The following is a 23,289-nucleotide window of genomic DNA, read 5'->3' as shown; positions in this document are numbered from 1 at the left end:
GATCTGGATCTGAACTTTGCTGTTCAGGCTCATCTAGAGGTGTCACCGTTTCCAGACCCGAATCGGACCACGAAAGAACTGGCCGTATGGCAAAAAGAAGACTCGGACTTCTGAAAAATCTGGCGTCTTCCAGTTCTCCCCTCTGAGCTAGTCCAACGTTTGAGGAGTCCCTCATCGACATCCTAACTCGGTATCTCTTCTCCCTCTCTAGTACCTGCTGAAAGCTAACGAGAGCCAGACGAAGCAAGGTCCAGACTTCCTGCAGAGCCTGATCAAGTTTTTCCATGCACAACATAAGTAGGTACCACCCCACTCGGCACGTCCTGTGAGATGGCGATGTCACTTCCTGGAGCAGAACTCTAGACTTGCCAGTTTGCCCTCATTTGCTGTAACTCCCAGTAGCTAGAGAGAAACGAATCCCCATGGAGTTTAATTTAAGCACATGCTTTTGCTGAATATGGGAGACATTAAGCATGTGCTCAAGGGCCACAGAAAAGGGTATTTTACTGGTGCTGTGTCCAGTGACTGGTTACTTTGTTTAGTGTCACTAGTCCATTACTAAAGCAATCCCTCTCTGCAGAGTGAAATTACCCTGATAGCACTTAGTTGCATTAATGTGTAATATTTTAATATTAATTGCATCAATTCCAAACTCATTTTTGTATTGCATTAATGATACTTTGAAGAGCACTTTTCATCTGAGGATCTCAGTGTGATCCTCCATTTTACAGATAGGGAAACTGAGGCATGGTGAGGGGGACATGCCCAAGGCCACACAGTAGTTCAGTGGCAGAGCTGGGAGTAGAATCTGTGGCAGCTGACCTCTCGACCCTGTCCCTGTCTCTAGTGGAGGCTGCTTCAGAACAATATAGGAGATGAGGCTGTCACATAAAACTTGCATCCAGTCCTGGATTTCCAACATCCCCAAATGTGGAGGTGTTCAGATCTGGGACTCTGGTTTTAGAACAAATCTGTGCCATATTCCTGAGTCACTCCGGAAGAGGCTAGAAGAACTGAGTGGAGTTTGAGCTTATATGTCTTGCAGTGGGATGAAGCCCTGAATGATGAGAGGTGAGAGGCTCGGCCTCAGCCCAACATCCGGCTGATTGTAATGAGAAGGGAGTGATCTGGTGATCCATTTCAGGGACGGGAAGGAGTCTTACCTGCCCTCTCTGCCCCTGCGAAGCACATTGGGCGCATCACAAGCTTATACTCCAGCTGCTGTAAGCTGAATGTCTATAGGCAAAATGTGAATGGGACCATTGGGTTTGGAGGTGGTCTGTAGATTCTGAACCCCCTCTCCTTCAGGCCATCAGGCAGAGTGACTGGCTCACTGGGAGCCTTAGCATGACCTTGATTGACTGTGTTCTTGGTGAGCGCTGGCTGAGAGGGCCAGCGTGGTAGGAACTCCCGAGTGCTGACAGCAGGTTTCTCGTAGCTGGCTGTGAAGGACCTGGCCATGGCTGATGAATGGTGTTGCGATGCCGTTGGCTGACATTTTTCTCTTGCTCAGTTTCTTCCAAGATGGCTGGAAGGCTGCTCAGAATCTCTACCCTTTCATTGAGAAGCTCGCCGCATCTTTACATGCAGTAAGTATTCTCAGCCACGGGTTGCAGATGCTCCGCACATCTTTGGATCAGGCCCTTTACTTTGTTCCCTACAATGGACTCCAAAGGATCTATGAACTTTCAAGAGAAAACACACTGGAGTCCAGCTACCATTCCAGAAAGGTGCTGCGGGTGGTCCTATGAATCAGAGCAGCGAGCCTTGCTAAAGTACTAGGAAAACTGGATGAAGTGGTAACTAGAACCCATTGCTAATAGGGGCCCTAGGGGGCTAGTGCTGTATGTGCACAGTGCTTGCCGGAGCGATGTAGGGGGAATTTTAAATCATCCAAATGGATATGATACCATAGCATAAACCAGCATAACTTCTGTAACAAAATCAGACCTCTCCAATCTACTATACATCTGTGAGCGTGTCTGTGAATGAGTGGATACATGAGAACCAACTCTGCCACTGTCCCCGTTTAGGAGATCCGATACCAGGCTAGACGGGCCCTGTTCTGATCCAGCCTGGAAGTTCCTATGTTCTTGCCCTACTTCAGAGAGATGACCACCCGCCTCCCTGCACTCTGCTCCCCATGTTGTTGAGGATGGAGAGGCTCAGGATGGCAGTAACATGGATGATCATATTAAAGTCTTCTGCTACTTTTCTTTTCAGCTGCACCAGGCCCAGGAGGAGGAGGTGAAGGAGCTCACTCAGATCCGTGACTCCCTCCGAGGCATCCTGCAGCTGGAGAACAAAGAGGTGAGGCTCTTGGCCTATTCTCCCACTCTGCTAGGCAACGAAGGGGCCTAGCACAGTGAGGGAATAGCCAATAGAGTCGGATCTAGGACTCCTGATGAGCGTCCTACCTTGGATTTTCTACAGAGAGACACAGCCCTGTTACCCATTGACTTTCCCCAGGGTAGCCAGGAGCAGCCAGAGTGGAGGCAGGTGGGTAGACAGAATGGGAACCAATCCAAAGCCGACTGAAATCAATGGAAGGGCTCCTCTGGCCTTCAGTGGGCCTTCCTGGGCATCAGAGACTGAGCTGAGAGCCCAGCCTTGAGAGCGTGATGATGCCATGTGGGAGGAGAGGATCCATGATTGGGAGCTGGTATGCGTCGCTAGCCACCTGGGTGGTGTCACAATGGTGGTAGGAAAGGGTCAGGAACTGACCGGCAAGCAGTCAGAGGCTGGGTGAGGCTGGCCAGAAGGGTAAGACAAGTGTCCCAGAGGTTCTGAAGGGAAGAAAGTTGATGGGAAGGGAGAAGTTCGCTATCAAGGAGAAGGCCCCGGGAAGTCAGGATGGTGGAGCTCTAAGTGATTCTCCAAGTGGCCATAATAAAGTTGGAGGGCGTTTGGAGGTGCTGCGGACAACATTAAGAGGAAGGTCTGGGGCGTTCCTGCAGGATTGGGCCAGCAGGGATCAGGCCCTAGCAGGGCAAGAGGGCTGTGATGTGGCAAAGAAACAGACCCTGAGGCCTATGCTCTGAATATATATATATATATTTATATTTTTGTTCTGTCCTTGGTGAGTTCAGGAAAACCTTCTCAGGAAGAACTCTGGCAGCGGCTACAGCATCCACCAGCACCAAGGGAACAAGCAGTACGGGACGGAGAAGTCGGGCTTTCTGTGCAAGAAAAGCGATGGGTGTGTACGAACTGGCTCCTGCTTGCTCCCTTTTCAGATAGACTCTTCACGTGCTCATTAAGAGCTGATGTTCTCTGGGAAGGCCGGTGGCCGTAGGACGAGGCTGTTAAAGGATTAAGCGATGCAGGAATTACTTGGGGAGATTCTTTGGTGTGGGTCATGCAGGTGTTCAGACCAGATGATCCTAATGGTCCCTTCTGGCCTTAAAACTATGAATCCTCGAAAGCCCTTGTATCTCTACCCAGTCCACGTGCTTGCATGCAGGGGATGTCCGCACAGCAGATGGTAGGTGGACTTCCTAGCTCAGGTCGATGTAAATGCACTAGCTCCGCTCGAGAAGCGTGGCTGCGTGGCTTGGGCTAGCTACCCAAGCACCGTCCCGCCCGACCCCTTGGGTATGGAATCAGGCAGCTAGCACAAGCTGCCAGTCATCACAGCCACGCTGTTATTGTTAGTCACTTGCTGGAGCAGAGCTAGTGAGTACGCACCCATTAGAAATTACGCTTGCCAGCTGCTGTGTGGACATACCTGCATCTGGGATCCTTTGGGGTGGAAAGGAAAAAAAATGGAACGAGGGGCTGGATGGTTGGTGGGTTGATAAGATATGGAGCCTGGGACAGGACTCTGGTTTGGAAGTAGCCCAGCTCAGGAGTGACCCTCCTCCGTAGCTGATGTCTATTAGGAGTCAGGTTTGAAATGATTTGGTGGCATCAGTCCATTTCCTAGTGGACAGGTGTCCACATCCCATGCAAGTCCTGTCCAAGCCTGGCACTAACTGCTACCCACATTGGGAACCTCAGCAGAGAGGCCAGCGCCTGATGGAGATGAACTGTCCCAAGATGTGGTCCTTTCAGCACAGGACTGGTAAGGAAGCCTATGCTGCAAGCATCTCTCCTGGACTTCAGTCTCCAGGGTTACCAGCCTGTCACCAAATTCCCTTTGAAAAGGAAGAAGGTCCATGCTACGGGCATAGCAAGCCGCTGCCTAATGGGAGCAGCATTCTGCCAAGGAGAAGGAAGAGTTTCACCTGTGTACAATGGGCCAACCGTTGGGGTAGGAAATGCCTCAGGCACTGAGGGAAGAAGGCTCTTAGAGGCGTGCGTCGGGTTTAAGGGAAGGGATGAGGCACTTGGTGCGAACAGAGAAAGCGGACTGAGAAGACTGGGCAGTCGGAGGGTTTGAGCAGGGCTCCGAGGGGTATTTCTACATCGGGTGAGTTAAAGGAAGTGCTGCGTTAACCCAGGAAGCGATACTCCCCACTAAAGCCCATCAGCGAGATGAGGGGCCATGGGGGTCACCAAGGCTGTGGGAGAAGCTGAGTATCGGGTACAAAATGGACCCTCACTCCCTTCTCTCTGCCTGTCCTAGAATCCGGAAAGTGTGGCAGAAGAGGAAGTGTGGCGTGAAGTATGGCTGCCTCACCATCTCGCACAGCATGGTAAGGCCCAGCGCCGGGTGCTGGCGGATGGGTGGTGCTTGGGTTCAGCCTACCATGGAACCGTCCTAACAAGGGATTGTTTATGGCTATGGAGGCTGTAGATTAAATCCATTCAAGCCTGTGTGGTGAACTGCACCTCCTATGAATGGGTATGCGAACAGGCATCCAAATCGCAGCCCGAGAGCATGTGCCTACTGATGGTAACCTTTTAGCTTACACTTAAAGGATCAGTCTGTACCTCTTCATCCCCTGCTCCTTATGTGTGTCTCAGTGGGAAGGGGAGCTGCCAGTTTCTCTCAAAATGGCATACAGAGCTGTGCAAAGGTTGGCTGGTTTGTTTCCTAGGGGTCCATCTGGCCCCTGAATCTGTGCTTCCTCCACATGCAAGTCCATAACTCTGCCAAGGTTTGCTTAGAACTCTGGTGCATTAAACTTCTGGTAAACTCCACCCAGCCTTGGGATTTGTAAAGCAACCCCAAACTGGGTGCATTATAACAACTTCATCTGACATAAACAAATGAGACAGACAGAGAGAGAGAGAGAACATGTTGGAGAAGGTTTTCTATCACCTTTTCAGGTAGGGAGCATAAGTGATGCCTTGAGGCTCCAGACTAGACAATCGGTAGAAACTTCAGGTAGAAAGAATGGCTGCTCTCTAGAGGTAGAGGGAGTAAAATGCAACTTAAAAACTGCTCTGGCTCAGATTCTTCTGCAAAAGAAGATTCTGCAAGATTCCAAGGGGGCCTGGGCATTTCGGTAGATAACAAGAATATCCAGAGTTAGCATAGTTAATGCTGGCCCAAACGCTGGAAAACCTCGAGGTCTTTTGTAATGCCTTTTCATCAGTAGATGAGCTGCTTATCCCTGTTCTACATGTGGGGGAAACTGAGGAACAGAGAGGGGGCAGTGACTTCTCCAACATCAGCCAGCAGGTGAGTGGCAGAGCTAGGAACAGAAGCTGGGTGTCCTGAGTCCCAGTCCAGTGTGATACCACTAGGCTGTACTGCCCCTCCAGTCTTGGACTGTTAGAGGTTAGGGAGAAGATGATCCCACATCTCTCTAATGTCAGGTTCTTGCATCTGGTGCCGATCACTGCTGGAGACTAGATGAAGCCTGGGTCTGATTCTGTCTGACAATGGCTGTGTTCCTAAACAGCGACTGGCACCCCAGTCCTTCTGGCTCGCTTCACTTCCCATTTCACCTGCCCGCTCTCCTCCTCTCCCAGATCAACCGGCCTCCCGTGAAGCTGAACCTGCTGACCTGCCAAGTGAGACCTCACCCGGAGGAAAAGAAGTGCTTTGACCTTGTGACGCGTGAGTAGGGAAAAATGAGATAGCCCTGGGCCCAGATTTGGAAAGGTATTTAGTAGGGCTGTCAAGTGATTAAAAAGATTAATCACGCCATTAAACAATAATAGAATACCATTTATTTAAATATTTTTGGATGTTTTTCTACATTTTCAAATATGTTGATTTCAATTACAACACAAAATACAAAGTGTGCAGGGCTCACTTTATACTTCTGATTACAAATATTTGCACTGTAAAAAAAAAAATAGTATTTTTCAATTCACTTACTTACAAGTACTGTAGTGCAATCTCTTTATCATGAAAGTCGAACTTACAAATGTAGAATTATGTACAAAAAATAATTGCATTCAAAACCAAAACAATGTAAAACGTTAAAGCCTACAAGTCCATTCAGTCCTACTTCTTGTACAGCCAATCACTCAGACAAACAAGTTTTGTTTACATTTGCAGGAGATAATGCTGCCCCTTTCTTGTTCTCAATGTCAGCTGAAAGTGAAAACAATTGTAGTGGGTATCGCAAGATATTTACATGGCAGATGAGCTAAAGCTTGATATGTCCTTTCATGCTTCAACCACCATTCCAGGGGACATGCGTCTATGCTGATGACAGTTTCTGCTCAATAACAATCCAAAGCAGTGTGGACCGACACATGTTCATTTTCATTCTCTGGATCAGATGCCACCAGTAGAAGGTTGATTTTCTTTTTTTGGTGGTTCGGGTTCTGTAGTTTCTGCATCAGAGCGTTGCTCTTTTAAGACTTCTGAAAGCGTGCCTCACACCTTGTCCCTCTCAGATTTTGGAAGGCACTTCAGATTCTTAAACCTTGGGTTGAGTGTTGTAGCTATCTTTAGAAATCTCACATTGGTACCGCCTTTGCGTTTTGTGAAAGTGTTCTTAAAATGAACAACATGGGCTGAGTCGTCATCCAAGACTGCTAGAACATGAAATATATGGCAGAATGTGGGTAAAACAGAGTTGGAGACGTACAATTCTCCGCTGAGGAGTTCAGTCACAAATTTAATTAACGCATCATTTTTTTAATGAGTATCCTCAGCATGGAAGCATGTCCTCTGGAATGGTGGCCGAAGCATGAAGGAGCATACGATTGTTTAGCATACCTGGCACGTAAATACCTTGCAATGCCGGTTACAAAAGTCCCATGCAAACGCCTGTTCTCACTTTCTGGTGACATTGTAAATAAGAAGTGGGCAGCATTATCTTCCGTAAATGTAAACAAACTTGTTTGTCTTCGCGATTGGCTGAACAAGAAGTAGGACTGGGTGGACTTGTAGGCTCTAAAGTTTTGCATTGTTTTGTTTTTTGTGCAGTTATGTAACAAAAACAAATCTACATCTGTAAATTGCACTTTCAGGATTAAGAGAGTGCACTACAGTACTTGTGTGAGGTGAATGGAAATACTATTTTTTATCATTTTTACAGTGCAAATATTTGTAATAAAACCCAATATGAAGTGAGCAGTGTACACTTTGCATTCCATGTTGTAATAGAAATCAATATATTTGAAAATGTAGAAAAACATTCAAAATATTTAATACATTTCAATTGGTATTCTATTATTTAACAGTGCAATTAAAACTGTGATTGACTTTTTTTGAGTTAGCTGCGATTAATTGACATCTCTAGGCATTGCTGCGCTCAAAATCCTAAATGATTTAGAAGCCTAAACTCCTTTTCAAAAGGGATTTAGGCACCAAAATCCCAAGTGCCTAAACCCCTTTTGAAAATGCGCTTAGGCTCCTAAGTCAGTTAGGCCCCATGGTGCTGAGCGCAGCAATGCCTAGGGATGTCAATTAATCGCAGTTAATTCAAAAAGTTAATCACAGTTTTAATCGCGCTGTTAAACAATAGAATACCAATTGAAATTTTACAAATGTGGGCCCCAGTATCTCATGCTCTCGAGGTCCAGGATAAGACATTGCATCTGCTCTACAATTCTGAGCTCTCCCCATTTGTGGCTCTTAAAATGGATTTACAAGGCAGCTCTCTGGCTAGGAATAAAGCTCTCTTCCTCTCCGCCTCCGCCCAGAGCAGCACCTGGGCAGCCCCTCAGAGTTATCCTTTAAAGAGAGCAGGGAAGGTGTATTTTTAACTGGGGTGCAAACTGAGAGATGGCCATCGTGGGCTAGAGGCAGGACTAGCATAACTGAGTTCTGTGCAAAGTTCTCCCAGCTCTGAAATGGCCTTCGTTCCTCACCGACCTCCTAGCTATCCTGATTCTACCCTCCACAGCTCTACCAATGCATCTCTGCTCTCCTGCGCTACAGACGCCCTTCTCCCCACCCCCCGCCCCTTTTTTCCAATTCCAGGCCTCCCCCAGGTGGAAGGTACCAATTATATGATCCTTACGTGATGAGGGTAAATGTCCCCTGTGGAGTGAAGTGAGATCTACCAAACTCATGACACTTCTGGCCCAAGGTTGGACTTGAACCAGGTCTCCAGAAGTACAGGTCATTTATTTCACTATGCTGCATAGATCATCCTGCTAAAATTATCCAGCCTCTTGAAGCAGCTGGCTTTGTGCTTCTGACTTGGCCGGGGATCATGGGCTTTCCCAGATACTGAAAGCATCCCTTTCACCTGTCCCCTCTCCCTTTCCCTCTCCCTGCAGATAACAGGACATACCACTTCCAGGCTGAGGATGAACAGGAGTGTGTTGTGTAAGTGACAGCAACCATCCTCTCTGCCCATCCTCCCCTTTCCCTGCGTGGGAATGGCTACTGGTCTTGCAGGGCTTCTGTCGGCGGAGCAGGGGGGCACAGATGTGCGAGCCACAGGGCTGGTTCCAGCCACCAGCTTTCCAAGCAGGTGCTTGGGGCGGCTCTGAGAACGGGGCGGCAGTCCGTGTCCCGCGACGGCAATTCTGCAGCAGCTCCGCCGCTCTTCCGGGCGTGGTGGCAATTCGGCGGTGACTGCTTGGGGCGGCAAAATTGGTAGATTTCAGAGTAACAGCCGTGTTAGTCTGTATTCGCAAAAAGAAAAGGAGTACTTGTGGCACCTTAGAGACTAACCAATTTATTTGAGCATGAGCTTTCGTGAGCTACAGCTCATTTCATCGGATGCATACCGTGGAAACTGCAGCAGACTTTATATACACACAGAGATCATGAAACAATACCTCCTCCCACCCCACTGTCCTGCTGGTGATAGCTTATCTAAAATGATCATCAAGTTGGGCCATTTCCAGCACAAATCCAGGTTTTCTCACCCTCCACCCCCCCCCACACAAACTCACTCTCCTGCTGGTAATAGCCCATCCAAAGTGACAACTCTCTACACAATGTGCATGATAATAAAGGTGGGCCATTTCCTGCACAAATCCAGGTTCTCTCACTCCCCTCCAAAAAAACACACACACACAAACTCACTATCCTGCTGGTAATAGCTCATCCAAAGTGACCACTCTCCCTACAATGTGCATGATAATCAAGGTGGGCCATTTCCAGCACAAATCCAGGTTTTCTCACCCCCCCCCCCCATACACACACAAACTCACTCTCCTGCTGGTAATAGCTCATGAGCCAGAATGTTGTACTGAGTCCGGGGGCCCCTTTCACCACTGCAGAATACAGGGCACTCGGTTCCCGTGGCAGGATGATCTGCTTTGTAGGTTTGCATCCTGTGCCTGCTGTCTAGCTCCCAGGACCCACAGAGGTTGTGAGCACCACATGTGAAGACGCTGTGCTTGGCCCCTGCAGGGTGGGAGCACCTTGCATCATCATGCTGCAGTATAGAGGCAGTGGGGTCTAGTGGTAGAGCACTGGACTGGGAGTCAGGAGACCGGGGTTCTGTTCCTGGCCCTACCACTGGGTGACCGCTGGGTGACCTTGGGCAAGTTACTCCCCTTTATGAAAGGCAGATAATGATACTGTCCTGCTTCACAAGGCGCTTTGAGATCTGCTGAGGAACTGTGCTATATACGAGCTCAGGATGGTCGTTTATTATTACGGTGCCCTCTGTGGTCAAGATAGGAGCAGCAGCGAAGGCTGCAAACGGTGTCTCGTCCAGCCATCCCCAGCCATGACCTGGGCTTTGTGCAGAGGCAGGACCCTGTTACCCACAGCACTGTTTCTCTAGCCTAGAAAATGTTTTTGTTTCTCTTCCTCTCATGATCCCTCCCTCGGTTTCCATTCTCCTGGTCCCTCGCTGCCTGGGTCCCTGTCTGAAGTCTCCCCTCTCCCCCTCCCTGTCCAGCTGGGTGTCTGTGCTCCAAAACAGCAAGGATGAAGCCCTCAGCAACGCCTTCAAGGGTGACCCAAGCGGCTGTGCAGCCTCGGCCAGGGGGGTGACGGACGCTGGCCTGCAGGAGCTCACCAAGCTGGTCATTGGCGAGGTGAAGGGCATGCCAGGCAACAAGCAGTGCTGTGACTGCGGGGCCCCAGGTAGGTCAGTGATGGGGGACTCCGATGCTGTGAAGCCCTGTTGCAAGGGGCAATCTCAGCGCGTGCACGGGCCTGGCACCCTTAGCCTGGCACTGGTCACGTCACTAGCATTGTTAGCTTTGCCTTGCCTTGTGGCTTTAGCCTGTTGCCATTAGCCAGTAGCCATTAGACCAGGATGAGCACGCTGTCTCTGTGATCTAGTTGGATATGGCGTGAGCCTGTGAGCATCCACACCTGGCTGTTTTTGGAAGCTGGATGCCAGCCGGGAGGGGTGGCGATCCCGGGGCAAGGGCAGAGGTGAGGGACTTCTCCAGCGAGCTCTCCCCTGACACCATGCGGAGATCTGGGTAAAAAGGACTAAGCGACCGACCTGCCACGGGCCAGGAGGTGCCAGAGTGCAGGGGTCAGGTGGGGACGTGGGGAAGGATGTGCCACCGGGGGGCTATCACAGCTCGCTCACTGGTGCTGTACCGCTTCCTTGCAGATCCCACCTGGCTTTCCATCAACCTGGGCATCCTGACGTGTATTGAGTGCTCGGGCATTCACCGGGAGCTGGGGGTGCACTACTCCCGCATACAGTCCCTCACCCTCGATGTTCTCAGCACCTCTGAACTGCTGGTAAGTGGCTCCCGTGCGTAGAGGTCTCCGTCTCCTTGCTCCCCTTTTCTGCTTCCCCTTAGCACTCTGCCCACTTCCATCAGAGCCCCAGATTCACAGGCATGGCCATGAAAGCTAAGCCTAGTGCAGCCCAGATCGAGAGCCGGCCTGTTTTGTGACACTCCGACTAGATTTCAAAGGTTCCCATCATTCTAGACGGCAGAGATCTTGCAAGGTCCACTCACAAATTCTCTGTGCTCCTGAATCCAGCCCTGAAATGCAGCTTGGCCTCAGCCCATCTCTAGGGAAGGATGGATGTCTCCGCTATAGTTTTTCTTTAGCTTCTTTCTCTTGGCGTTTCTTCTGTCTCCGGGGTGTGAAGCAAACCAACTAGCTGGCAGGCAAGTCAAGCCAGGGGGCTCCCAGGCACAGAAACACCTGTGCTTATGGGGCTGGTGTTCCCCCTCTCGTTTGTAGCTGGCGGTCAGTATTGGAAATGCCCGGTTTAACGAAATCATGGAGGCCACGCTGCCGGCACAGGGGAATCTGAAGCCTTCGTCAAGCAGCGATATGTGAGTAAGACACGGGGGAGCGAGCTCGTGAGGGGGTGTGTGTCAGACCCAGACCTGCTCGCTCTCATGGGCTCACTTGGGAGGAGGGTAGAGGTGGTACCTTCCTCTAGTTGGGGCCATCAGCAAATAGCTTCCTCCAAACCCGACCAGCTGTCTCATCCCTGTCCGGAGGTGTATTTCCTACTCTTGCTTTGCCCCTGTCCTGGCTTGAATCCAAAGCTCATCAGCCTCCTGTCCAAAATCCACTAGCCCAAGGAGTCAGTCGAGAGGTGAGGGGGTCTCTCTCTCTTGCAGTAGGGCCAGCCACGCCTTTCCTTTCTGGTCGGGGGAGAGAGGGCTGTTTGGTCCGACATGCCTGAGTTAGTCTCAGCTCAGGAAGCTGCAGCAAGGCTGGGTTGGTGTGACCTCGCTGACCTAGCTCCCTCCCTCCCGCCCGCAGGAGCGCCAGGAAAGAATATATCATGGCCAAATATATGGAGCGCAAGTATGTCCAGAAAGCCGGCAGGGATGAGCCACACCGGCTCTGGGAAGCCATTCGGAACCGGGATCTCTTTGCCTTGTTACAAGCCTTTGCGGAGGGGCATGATCTAGCAAAACCCCTGGCTAGCCCTGACAGCCAGGTGAGCATTGCTTGCGTGTCTGTATCCAGCTCTTGTCTTCTACTTGGATTATAAGCTGTCTGGGGCACAAGCCATCGGTGACCATGTTTGTTCTGCGTTTGCCCAGCGCCTGGCAGGTTGGGGGCCTGGTCCATGCCTTGGGCTCCTACTGCTATGGTAATACCAACCATAAATGCTGGCCATCCTGCTAGGTGTCACTTGCACTGCGCTGGGTGAGTCCTACAGTCAGTGTGATTCATGCTTGACGCCAGCTGTGACCCCATCTCCATGCTGCGGTGCGGCTCATAGACCTTCCCAGCTAAACCCTGTTGCTGCAGCTCTGGCTTAGATGAGTTTCATAGCGTCTAAGGCTGAAAGGGACACCATCTGATCGTCTAGTCTGACCTCCTGTATATTGCAGGCCATTAAATATCTCCCAGACGCCCGTGTTAAGCCAAAAGCATTTCAGTGCACAGGAAACTAAACTGGTGCATGCCACAGGCAGAGAACAGGAGAGTCCAAGGTGTCACCAGTACCCAAGGCCCCTGCAATGACAGGGAACTGGTCAGGTTAAGATGTGCCCAGGTGATCTCTGTTGCATGCTGCAGTCTTTCCTGACAGCCTTTCCCCTTCCAAACACTCGGGACAGTAAGGCCCTTGAGGTGAAGCTTTGGAGCATGTGGGGAGGATTTGGGCCGCGTCATTCTGCAGCTTCAGGGAAGATGTGTCAAAAGTGGATTCAAAGCTTGTTCCTTCTCCTGCTCTGTTGAAATTCGCCTCTCTGGAAGAGCGTGGAGCCCTGCATCTCGCATGCCAGTGACATATGGCCTCTCTTGTTTCACCTTTCAATGCCCCTGTACAAACAAGTTCTTCTAACTTCCGCCCAAGGATCCTCAAGTACTTCTTCTGCCATGTATTAGCCATTTCTGTTGGGGCCTGCTGTGTGCTTGGGGCTTTCCAAACGCATGCAGAGGGACAGGCTCTGCCCTGAGGGAGTCAGAGGCTGAGAATGGACAGACAGAAAGACAGGTTAGGGGACAGGAAACCACAGTTCTATTGTTGACTCTTATACAAGTCAATTAGGTTCACTATAAGCAACACCGAAGAAGTGGAACTGAAATGTGGACGGGATAGGGGCCTTGCAGATGAGCTGGGGATAGAGAATCACACCACAAACAGGGCTGATGGGAGTGAGAGTTTCTGCCTACGTAGCATCGTGAAGAAGTGACATGCTAATGCTGATGTTCTTGGTTTGATCGGAGCGTTCGAGCCAGTTGGAAAATGGGCTTTGGAAAAATTGTGACTAAATGGGGGCGGGGGGGAAATCATGTTTTCAAAATTTCCACTGAAAAGTTCAATTGTTTGGTGGAAAAAAAATTGAAAATTGAAATTTTGATTCAGAAATGCTGCCATAGTTCCTCCTGCTCCCATTCTCCTCCATGGGCTGGGCTCCCTGCTTGGACTACGTTCTCCCATGATGCATCATGGCCCTGTCTCACAGCGAGTGGAGGCAGTTGCACCATGGCCGGGGACTCTGAAGATGCATCATGGGATATATAGTTCAGCTGGGGAACCTGGCTGATAGAGGAGAATGATGACATAAAGACAGGTTTCAGAGTAGCAGCCGTGTTCGTCTGTATTCGCAAAAAGAACAGGAGGACTTGTGGCACCTTTGAGACGAACAAATTTATTTGAGCATAAGCTGTCGTGAGCTACAGCTCACTTCATTCAGTGGAAAATACAGTGGGGAGATTTATATGCATAGAGAACATGAAACAGTGGGTGTTACCATACAGACTGTAAGGAGAGTGATCACTTAAGGTGAGCTATTACCAGCAGGAGAGCGGGGGTGTGTGTGTGTGTGTGGACCTTTTGTAGTGATAATCAAGGTGGGCCATTTCCAGCAGTTGACAAGAACGTCTGAGGAACGGTGCGGGGGTGGAATGAACATGAAGAAATAGTTTTACTTTGTGTAATGACCCATCCACTCCCAGTCTCTAGTCAAGCCTAAGTTAATTGTATCCAGTTTGCAAATTAATTCCAATTCAGCAGTCTCTCGTTGGAGTCTGTTTCTGAAGTTTTTTTGTTGAAGAATTGCCACTTTTAGGTCTGTAATCGAGTGACCAAAGAGATTGAAGTGTTCTCCAACTGGTTTTTGAATGTAATAACTCTTGACGTCTGATTTGTTTCCATTTATTCTTTTATGTAGAGAATGTCCAGTTTGACCAGTGTACATGGCAGAGGGGCATTGCTGGCACATGATGGCATATATCACATTGGTGGATGTGCAGGTGAACGAGCCTCTGATAGTGTGGCTGATGTGATTAGGCCCTATGATGGTGTCCCCTGAATAGATATGTGGACAAATCTCCCCACTGTATTTTCCACTGAATGCATCTGATGAAGTGAGCTGTAGCTCACAAAAGCTTATGCTCAAATAAATTGGTTAGTCTCTAAGGTGCCACAAGTACTCCTTTTCTTTTGACATAAAGAAACTAGACTAAAATTCCCAAGAGGCACCACAGCAGGCTATCTGAACTGAAATATTCACTTTTTCAAGCATTTGGCTTGTTTGGTGAAATATTGAAAATTTTCTCTTGAAAACACACGTTTTTCATGGAAAATTTTCATTTTGTCAATATCCAATTTTTCATTGATAAATGGTTTAAGTGGAAAATTTTCCACCGGCCCTTCTGAGCAGCTCACAGCTGAGAAGGCCCAGACCAGATTTCCCTTGGATCCTGCTGTCCCTTGCCTCGGCAATTGATGCTAAGCGACACCAGATATTCCTCCTCGTCTCTGGGGTTGAGGACACATCTTCTGCAGGCCTCTCAGGAGATGAGTGGCCATCAAATCTACAACCCCTGCTGGGACGCTGCCATGAACAGGGCTCAAAGAAGAATTAGATAAGTTCATGGAGGATAGAGCCATTGGTGGGCATATCCTCCGCTGGTTAAGATGTTCAGGGATGCAACCCCTGCTCTGGGTGTCCCTAGCCTCTGACTGCCTGAAGCTGGCGGTGGATGATGGGATGGATCACGCAATGATTACCTGTTCTGTTCATTCCTTCTGGGGCACCTGGCACTGGCCACTGTCTGAAGACAAGATACTGGGCTAGATGGACCCAATATGGCCATTCTTATGTTCTCTTGTTAATTGAATGTGCCAAGCCAAGCTGTGCTGTAGTGGAGAGAGGGTTAATGTTGCTGCTTCTCCCCCCGTGACAGGACCAGGGTGAGTTGGCTCTGCACCTGGCTGTGCGTTATGCAGACAAGTCCTCCCTCCCACTGGTGGACTTCATCATTCAGAATGGGTAAGCTTCACCCAGGGAGGATGGCAGGTGGGTGGCTGGTAGCCATAGCATCTTGGGCTGGGAACATGTTGGGTCTCATAAGCTAAGCAGGTGCAGGCCTGGTCAATGCTGGGAGGGGAGGCTCCACGAAAAACCCATGTAACTTAGAGCTCTCCTGCCTGGGAGACCCACTGTGCTGCTGGAGGTGAGTTCTCCACTTGGATCTGGCCTTCATCGCCTGCACTAGAAGGAGGTTAATGAGAAAGCTGGTGGGATTTGCAGCTGACCCTAAAATGGGAGGAATTGCAAGGACAGAGGATTAATCCAAAGGTAACAAGGGAGGTTGGAAATTGGGGCAGAAAATAACCGATTTGATTCAGAACAAGGAGGGACTAATCCAAAAGGCAGATGATAATGCAGGGAAGGGGAGATGCCTGGAAACTGGGAGTGGTGGTAGAGAGACCTAGACTGGCTGCCATAAGGTCTATCCAATAAGCTGTCCACTGGCCCCTGTGATTATGGGCTGGCTCCATGGCTGTAATATACAATGGAGCACAGAGATAATTGCTCTCCATGCGACTCCAGTGAGCCCCTGGCTGGAATACTGCATTCTGTGCCCCTCGTTCCCAGCATGAGAAGGATGAAGCTGAACTAGAAGGAATTTGGAGAACAACGATGTCAGGAACTGGGGAGGGAGAAGGACTCTCTTGACATAGTTCCCTTGTGTGGGAATAAAAATCTCTCTGCTGTTGACTGGCAGCGCGCCTTTCATACAAGGATTGGAGTGTCACTGATTCTCCCATCACCCACAAGAGGCAGGTCAGGAGCCTTCTCCCCATTTTAGAGATGAGGAAACTGAGGCACAGAGTGGGGAAGTGACGTACCCAAGTTCAAGTGGGTCAGTGGCAGGGCTGGGAATAAAACCCACGTCTCCTGACTCCCAGACCCCAGTTAGGCCACGCTGTCTCTCTGGTGGGAGATGTTTGACCCATGCTTGCATCTTCAACTACCTTTGCCTCGCTGTGCAGGGGCAACCTGGACAAGGCAACTCAGGACGGGAACACAGCTCTGCACTACAGCGCTCAGTACAACCAGCCCAACTGCCTCAAGCTGCTGCTGAAAGGGAAAGCGGCCACAAACACGGGTAGGGAGCGCGGCCAGAGGGAGGTTGGAGGGAAAGCCGTACGATGCTCCTGCCCTATGGAATTGTGCTGGGTGGTGGGAGGAGGGAAATCAGAACAGATTTTAAAATGGGGCTATCTGGATTTCTCCCAAAATTTTAATGGAAGAACAAAGGGGCCAGCCAGTATCTGTCTCTCTCTGTCCTAGGTCCTTATCTAACTCCCATTACTGTTGTAGCTGGGAGTGTCACAATCTGTAATGTATTTGTCCTCATAACAACTCTGTGAGGTAGGGGAAGTCCTGGTATTCGAATTTACAAGTGGGGAAACTGAGGCACAGAGCAGGGAAATGACTTGCCCAAGGCCTGTAGCAGAGCAGGGAATAGAACCCAGGTCTCCCAAGTCCCAGGCTAGTGTCCTAACCACTAGATCATCCGTCCTCTGTCTCTTGTCTTCGTACACACTCCACACTGCAGGGAGACTGAGAAATCTACAAAATTTGAGCAGGGGGTTGGACTAGATGATCTCCTGAGGTCCCTTCCAACCATGATATTCTATGAAACAAAGGTTATCTTGTGCTTAACACAGCAACTTCCATCAGAAGGTTTTCATTCACCTTATTAACTAAGGCATACAGTGCGCAGGGAGGAGATAAATAGCATTATCTCTGATACAAATGGGGAAACTGAGGCACAGAGCAGGTCAGTAGCAGAATAGAACTTGGGTCTCTTGACTCCTTGTCCAGTGCCCTATCCACTACAGCGATTCCCCATTTTTATTCTAACAGGTTATGCATAATCCTTCTCTACACATTAGAACCAAGTCAAACTGGTTTTGTGTGCGTGTAATAGAGACGCTAACCCATATTTACCACGTATGTGGATTTCATCACACCTAGTCGTAATCAGTTTTGGAACGTTTGTTAGTTTTTAAACTCTTAATTGACTTAAATCACTGTAAAACCTTTAAAGGCTTTTGTGCAGTGATCGGTCTTGTATTGTAGTGTTCTGAATTTAATATGGCTCCTTTCAATCAATTCGTCGTTTAATTACAGCACTGGTCTAATGTCATTATTCCCGATTCAGTCACTTAGCATTTAATTAATGCCACTCTTACAATACCTTGCATTTTATTCAATATTGTTGACTTAGGAAAATTCTTTAAATGTTCCCCTTCAGCGTCAATTTTTTATTTTGGTTTCTTTTTTTAATCATTGATTAGACTAGAGGTTAATGACAAAGTGGCTTGCTTTGTAGAGTATGTGTATTTGGTGAGCTGTAATATATGGCTTTGTCTTCACTTCACAGTTAGCTGGGGCTTTTCCTTGGGTGTTATCCCAGACCCCCCTCCCATACACATACACACAACCCTCCAACCTGAGTATTCTTTAAATCCAGGCTTGCTGGCCCACCTAGGGAGGGTTAGCCCAGGTACTGCTTTCCCTCAGGCTAGAAGGGTAACCTTCCCACTTGCAGTATGGATGCAGGCTAAACCCCTGGAGTGCTAATAGTCCTCCAATGCCTTCCCACAATTGCCCCCATGTGCCTAGAAGGACAGACGAGTTCTCCCACAGTTCCCAGGGAAAGAAGGGTAGAGCGACTCATCTTACTGCGGTATAAAGAACCATGGGATGTGCTCCCAGAAGTCATACGTTGCGTCTACACTGCAAAGAATACCCTCGCGTCAACCAGTCTGAGACTGGCTCAGCTGACTTGGGGCTCACGGAGCTCATGCCACGGGGCTAAAAATTGAAGTGTAGATGTTCCCACTTGGGCTGGAGCCCAGGCTCGGAGACCCTCCCCCCTTGCTGGGTTCTCTCGTTCACACTGATTTTATTGACCGGGCCAGCCACAGCCAGGCCATGGGCCAGTGAAGATGTACCCCGGAACTTAAGGCAGGACTTTGCAGTGAGGCTGCTCACATCCCAGGCTAGGCTAGCCCAGCTGCTGATCACCTGAGTTAACTCTGCAGTGAAGACTCTGTGTGTGAGTGAGGGAGGCATGCACTAAAATTGGTCTACCCGCACACATTGTACTGGTTTAATACTGTTAGGGATGTGATATTTGTAGGGACCTAATTAGACCAGTACAACCCCAAGCATGGTGATACTGGTATAAAGGTGACTTATGCCGGTACAGTTTATCCCCCTTCCCCTAGAGGAATAGCTAGCCCAGTACGAATACATCTGTACGGGTATAAGCGCATCCAGGCTATGAGGCTTGTCCTGCTTTAACTATACTGGGATAGCTAAAACTGTGTCACTTTGGTATATCGACAGGTCCCAAAGTCGGGCCTATCCAGAATTCTTGTACCAGCTGAACTATTTCAGATTGGGGGTGGGGGTGATTCCCCCCTCCCGCCCCCACCAAAACAGCTCGACCGATCTGACTCTTAGTGTGAATGCAGTTATAGCCGTATTCTGGTGCCGTCACACCAGAAGAGCTTATTCCGATTTGGGAAGAGGAGTGGCTAGGGCTGGTCTGAACGCCTTTTACACCAGTACGGCCCCAGCGACCACACGAGTCCTGCTATAGCGTTCTCGTCACAGAGGTGCAGTTTTGGGTGTAGACAAGCCCTGATCGTATCTCGCATGTGAGACAGGACTCGGATGAAATGACTGTATAGGAGATTCTTTATTGAGGCTGCAGGACACAGACAGACCCTGTGGTTCTCACTGGCTCTTTAATGTCTAGCCTGTGCTGCCTATGCCCCTCCCCGGAAAGGGTGTTTCTAAGTCCTGGCCTGGATTAGGCAGTTGTGGAAGGGAGTGCTGACCACACAAAGATCCCTTCCCCATTTAAATTGATGTTAATAGTAAAGGATTTAAACAATATGACAGTATCATGGCAATTTGTATGAACGTGTGAAAATAGGGGGAAATGTTTACATGGGAGGTGGGTCTGAGCTGTGAAGTTCAAATCCAGAGACACAGTTTGAGGGTCGGGGTCGCTGGAACAGGGAGAGCCAAGGGGGCCATGGTCCCATCACTTGTTACCGGCTGCAAGCGTTGGGGAGGGAGGGGGCGGAGAGGAGTGAGCAGGGGGGAAGACCTTGGGAGGTGGGGCAGAGCCTCGGGGGGAGGAAAGAGGCAAAGTGGGGGCGGGGCCTTGGGGAAAGAGGCGGGGCCACAGTTCGGGTACCCCCACTTTTAGGGAGCTTCCTCCATTCCTGTTGAGGGTGGGAAGGTTGCTCAGAGCAGGGGATCCAATTCTGGTCCATTCTAGAGAGTCGTAGAGTTTAGGGCCAGAAGGGACCCCCGGATCATCTAGAGAGATTGGGGGTATTTATAGAGCTGGGCAGGAATTTTTCAGCAAAACCCCTTTTCATTGGAAAATGACAATTTGTCAGAACCAAAACGGTGTGTGGGAAAGGGATGGTTTCAATGAAGTTCTTGTTTCAAAAAAAGTTTTGAAAGTTGAAACATCGCAAACTTTTTATATATATATTTTTGTAAACCAAATTCTGGTTTTGGGGTCCGGCTGCCTATTTTGTTTAGAAATTTGTTAATTTATTGCATTAAATTTTTGTTATTGCATTATAAAATTTATAAAAAGCTCTAAATAGAATCAAAACATTTCTCTTGATCCAATCTGAAGTATTGTTTTGGATTTTCAGTCTGTGAAAATTTGAGATTAACTTTTTTTTTCTCTTGATTCGGGATGGGGAATTTTTTTAACAAAATCTCGAATTCTCCTGGGATGGGAAACGTGTTTCCTGCCTGGCTTTAGTTATTGACCCCCAAGGCTGAGTGGAATGGAGCAGGAACAAGCTCCTGCAGTTACCACTCACCAGCTATGGGGGTGCAGAAAAGTTGGGTTCAGTGCAGCCTGGTTTAATCCTGCCCACCATCTCCTGCTGGCAATCAAAGTACAGACACGGCCCTGAGCCTGGTGGTCAGATCTGGGGCCCTCTCTGGTTCAGGGAGCGGTGGTTCAATGGGGCTTTGCTGCTCATTGATCCGCCTCGGGTGTCCCTTTGCTCTGGGGGGATCTCTGAGGGGGAGGGAGCGTGGGGTGCTCTCGGCGGGGCCTGGTAACTCAAACCTGGCTTCCTCTCTTTCCCCACGCAGTGAATGCAGCAAGCGAGACGGCCCTGGACGTGGCAAGGAGGCACAAACATGTTGAGTGTGAAGAGCTGGTAGGTCGAGCACTTTGTATTCACGGTAACGTAGGCTGGTTGCTGCGGGAGGAGGGCGGATGGGATCTGCTGTCCGGGGGTGGGGGGGGAACAGGTGCCTGGTATGGGGCAAGGAGGGAGGTGGGCATACTGTGGGATGAGGTCCTTTCTCAGAACGGAGATGGGAGGAAGCAGGGTCCTACTGTAGAGCCTGGATGACTCCTGGCACAGGCAGAGAAGGGAAGCAAGTTGGGGGTGCTGTGCCGTGGGGTAGGGGTGGGTTGGGGGCATGCAGGATCGGAGAAGATCAGGGCTCTGCCGAGGAGCTGAATCTTCTCGCACCCCAAATTTCTGGCAGCTTGAGCAGGCACAGGCCGGGAGGCTAAACCTGCAGGTGCACTTGGAGTACGACTGGGAGGCCTCTCAGGAATACACCTACGACAGCGAGGAGGAGCTGGAGGAGAAGGTACTGCTCTCCTGAGCAGCATGTGTGCGCGTCCCTGATCTCTGCCAGGCCAGGGTTCTGGGATGGGCAGAGCCCTTCCTGCCAGGCCCAGGGCCACCTTCCTACAGGGGCAAGCGGGACCCCTATGCTCATGACAATTCTCGGGGTACCCAGCAGTGTGAGTCCCCTTGTTACTCCCCTGCCTCTAGCATGAGGGAATCTTGCTTGTGGTAACTGGATGGCAAGTCTTGAATGCCACCAGCCTCTCGAGCGCTCCCCTCCGGGCACCCGAGTCCCCTTAGAAGCGTTCGACTGTGACATCCAGCCCCTGACGCTGGCTATTCACAGGAATCCCAGACACTCTGCCCCCAGAGAGCAGGGTGCCCTAGTTTTATCTTAAACCCCGCCCCTGTATCACACACACAATGTGTAATGGAACAAAACCAGGTTGATTTGAGAGAGAACGGAGATTTCCCCCCTGGAAACCAGAGAACGTGATTGAAACAAATGGTTCCCTCGCAAAACAAAATTGGCAAATGTGAACTAGGGCTTCCACTTTTTAAAAGTTCCCTTTCCTAGCGAATAGAGTAGATGTCCCCCCACCCCACCCCAAAGTGCAGTCTGTTTCAGAGCTGGCTGGCTTCACGGGAACCAGGATCCAAACTTTCCCGAAAACCAGTCTGGATCTCTGGCTTGCCCACTAGGCCTGCACATTGCTATGTCAAGCCAAGAACATCAGAGGAACCCAGCACCTGGATGACAGGGCAAAGGGCAGCAGGAGTCAGGTTCCAGGAACATAGTGGGGAGGTGATTATGCTGAGCACCTACCTGGTGGGCACCAAGCTACTGAGAGGGGTGGCTTTGCTGAGGGTCTCTGGACAGCAGCAAGGAAGCAATGGTTGTTCCTCTGCCCCCTCCCCCCCCAATCCAGCTGAGCCCGCTGCAGCGATCCTTCAAGTCCACGTCGTCCCCAACCACGGGCCAGCCCGCCCTCTTCCCCCAGAACCGGTGGAGCTGCACTGGCATGGACATCAGCAACAAGACCTACGAGACCATCCTGGTCCCCTCGCGGCCCATCCAGCGGCGGTCACACAGCGAGGAGATCCCCCCACCGCTGCCCATCAAAAACCCGACCAGAGGGGGCTCCAGAACCAAACCGGGGCAGAGCCCAGCAGGTGAGCTTGTCCCCCTCAGCCAGGCCAAGGGAGGTCGGAAGTGCTGGTGAGAGCAACGCTCTGAGGATTCAGCCCTTAGGACTGGCTGCTGCTTCGAGCCTCTTGATCCCAGCCCAGATCTGCTGTCCCTATTGAGTACAGGGTTTATCCTCCAGCCAAGCTTCCTGCGTTGCCTCAGGCCCATGGGACTCTGGGACCAGCTGGCCCAGGAAGGGTGGAGGCACCCCGGACACTGGAGAATAACCAGGGATGTTCAGTTCTTTTGGATCTCAAATACAGCTGAGGTTTAGGGGGAGTTCAGGGCTGGGGAGAAGGTCCCAGCTGGTTCTTACTCTGAACTGGCTTGGCCATTCCTGGAAAGGGCTCTGCAGGTCATGAGTGCCCTGACTCTGCTCCCCAGTGGGAAATCAAAGACTGTGGGGCACTCAAAGGCCAAGCAATGTCCCAATATGGTTGGTAAATGCATGGGGAGCTCTCTGCTGGGGCACATCACTTCCTGATCTCCTGTACCCGCTGTTCCAGATCGCCCAGAGCTCCCACGTCAGGCCTCCGAGCCCCAGTCCTCTGCGTCGTCAGAGGCACCTGCCTGCCGAAACCTGTCCACATCCAGCGCTCCCAGCACCTTGGACGGCTGTGCTTCCCGGCCGCCGTCCACCTCCCGAAGCCCCCCGGAAGCCAGACGCACGGTCTACTGGGAAACCCGCTCGGAGACGGAGAGCAGCAGCCAGCGGAGGACATCGGAGGCCAGTCAGACAACAGCGCAGCAGCCTGCTGCTGGGACGTCGCCGGAACAGGGGCAAATAACCCCAGTCAAGTTCAGGTAGGGAGTGGACCCCGGAGCTTGTGGTTGAGAGGAGAACCCCCTGGGGGTAGGAGCGCCCCCCAGTGGCGGGAGAGGTGTTGGATTACCTCGGCAGGGTTTTGTACCATTGACTGGGGCTTTGCAAAACCTGTTAGATGTGATGGCGCTGATCAGCTCAGGAGGAGCCCAAATTGCACCCCAAGGGCCAAACGATCCAGGATT

At 50.4% G+C, this 23,289-nt stretch overlaps 1 protein-coding gene across 1 annotated transcript in view; it reads left to right on the top strand.

Annotated features, from left to right (window-relative positions):
- The window catches only part of ASAP3 (ArfGAP with SH3 domain, ankyrin repeat and PH domain 3), a 70,943-nt gene that overhangs the window by 44,398 nt on the left and 3,256 nt on the right, over positions 1–23,289 (top strand). Inside the window, exons 7-23 of the mRNA XM_077837836.1 lie at positions 212–297; positions 1,514–1,589; positions 2,224–2,310; positions 3,090–3,199; positions 4,568–4,637; positions 5,863–5,950; positions 8,578–8,626; positions 10,161–10,348; positions 10,833–10,966; positions 11,423–11,517; positions 11,957–12,137; positions 15,344–15,429; positions 16,437–16,552; positions 20,599–20,666; positions 21,004–21,111; positions 22,022–22,265; positions 22,788–23,085. Of these exons, the coding sequence (XP_077693962.1) occupies positions 212–297; positions 1,514–1,589; positions 2,224–2,310; positions 3,090–3,199; positions 4,568–4,637; positions 5,863–5,950; positions 8,578–8,626; positions 10,161–10,348; positions 10,833–10,966; positions 11,423–11,517; positions 11,957–12,137; positions 15,344–15,429; positions 16,437–16,552; positions 20,599–20,666; positions 21,004–21,111; positions 22,022–22,265; positions 22,788–23,085 (2,084 nt within the window). The remainder of the gene's footprint in view (positions 1–211; positions 298–1,513; positions 1,590–2,223; positions 2,311–3,089; positions 3,200–4,567; positions 4,638–5,862; positions 5,951–8,577; positions 8,627–10,160; positions 10,349–10,832; positions 10,967–11,422; positions 11,518–11,956; positions 12,138–15,343; positions 15,430–16,436; positions 16,553–20,598; positions 20,667–21,003; positions 21,112–22,021; positions 22,266–22,787; positions 23,086–23,289) is intronic.

Source organism: Eretmochelys imbricata, chromosome 19 (genome assembly GCF_965152235.1).
Source record: "Eretmochelys imbricata isolate rEreImb1 chromosome 19, rEreImb1.hap1, whole genome shotgun sequence".
Lineage (NCBI taxonomy): Eukaryota > Metazoa > Chordata > Testudines > Cheloniidae > Eretmochelys > Eretmochelys imbricata.
This window is presented reverse-complemented; position numbering and strand designations above follow the sequence as displayed.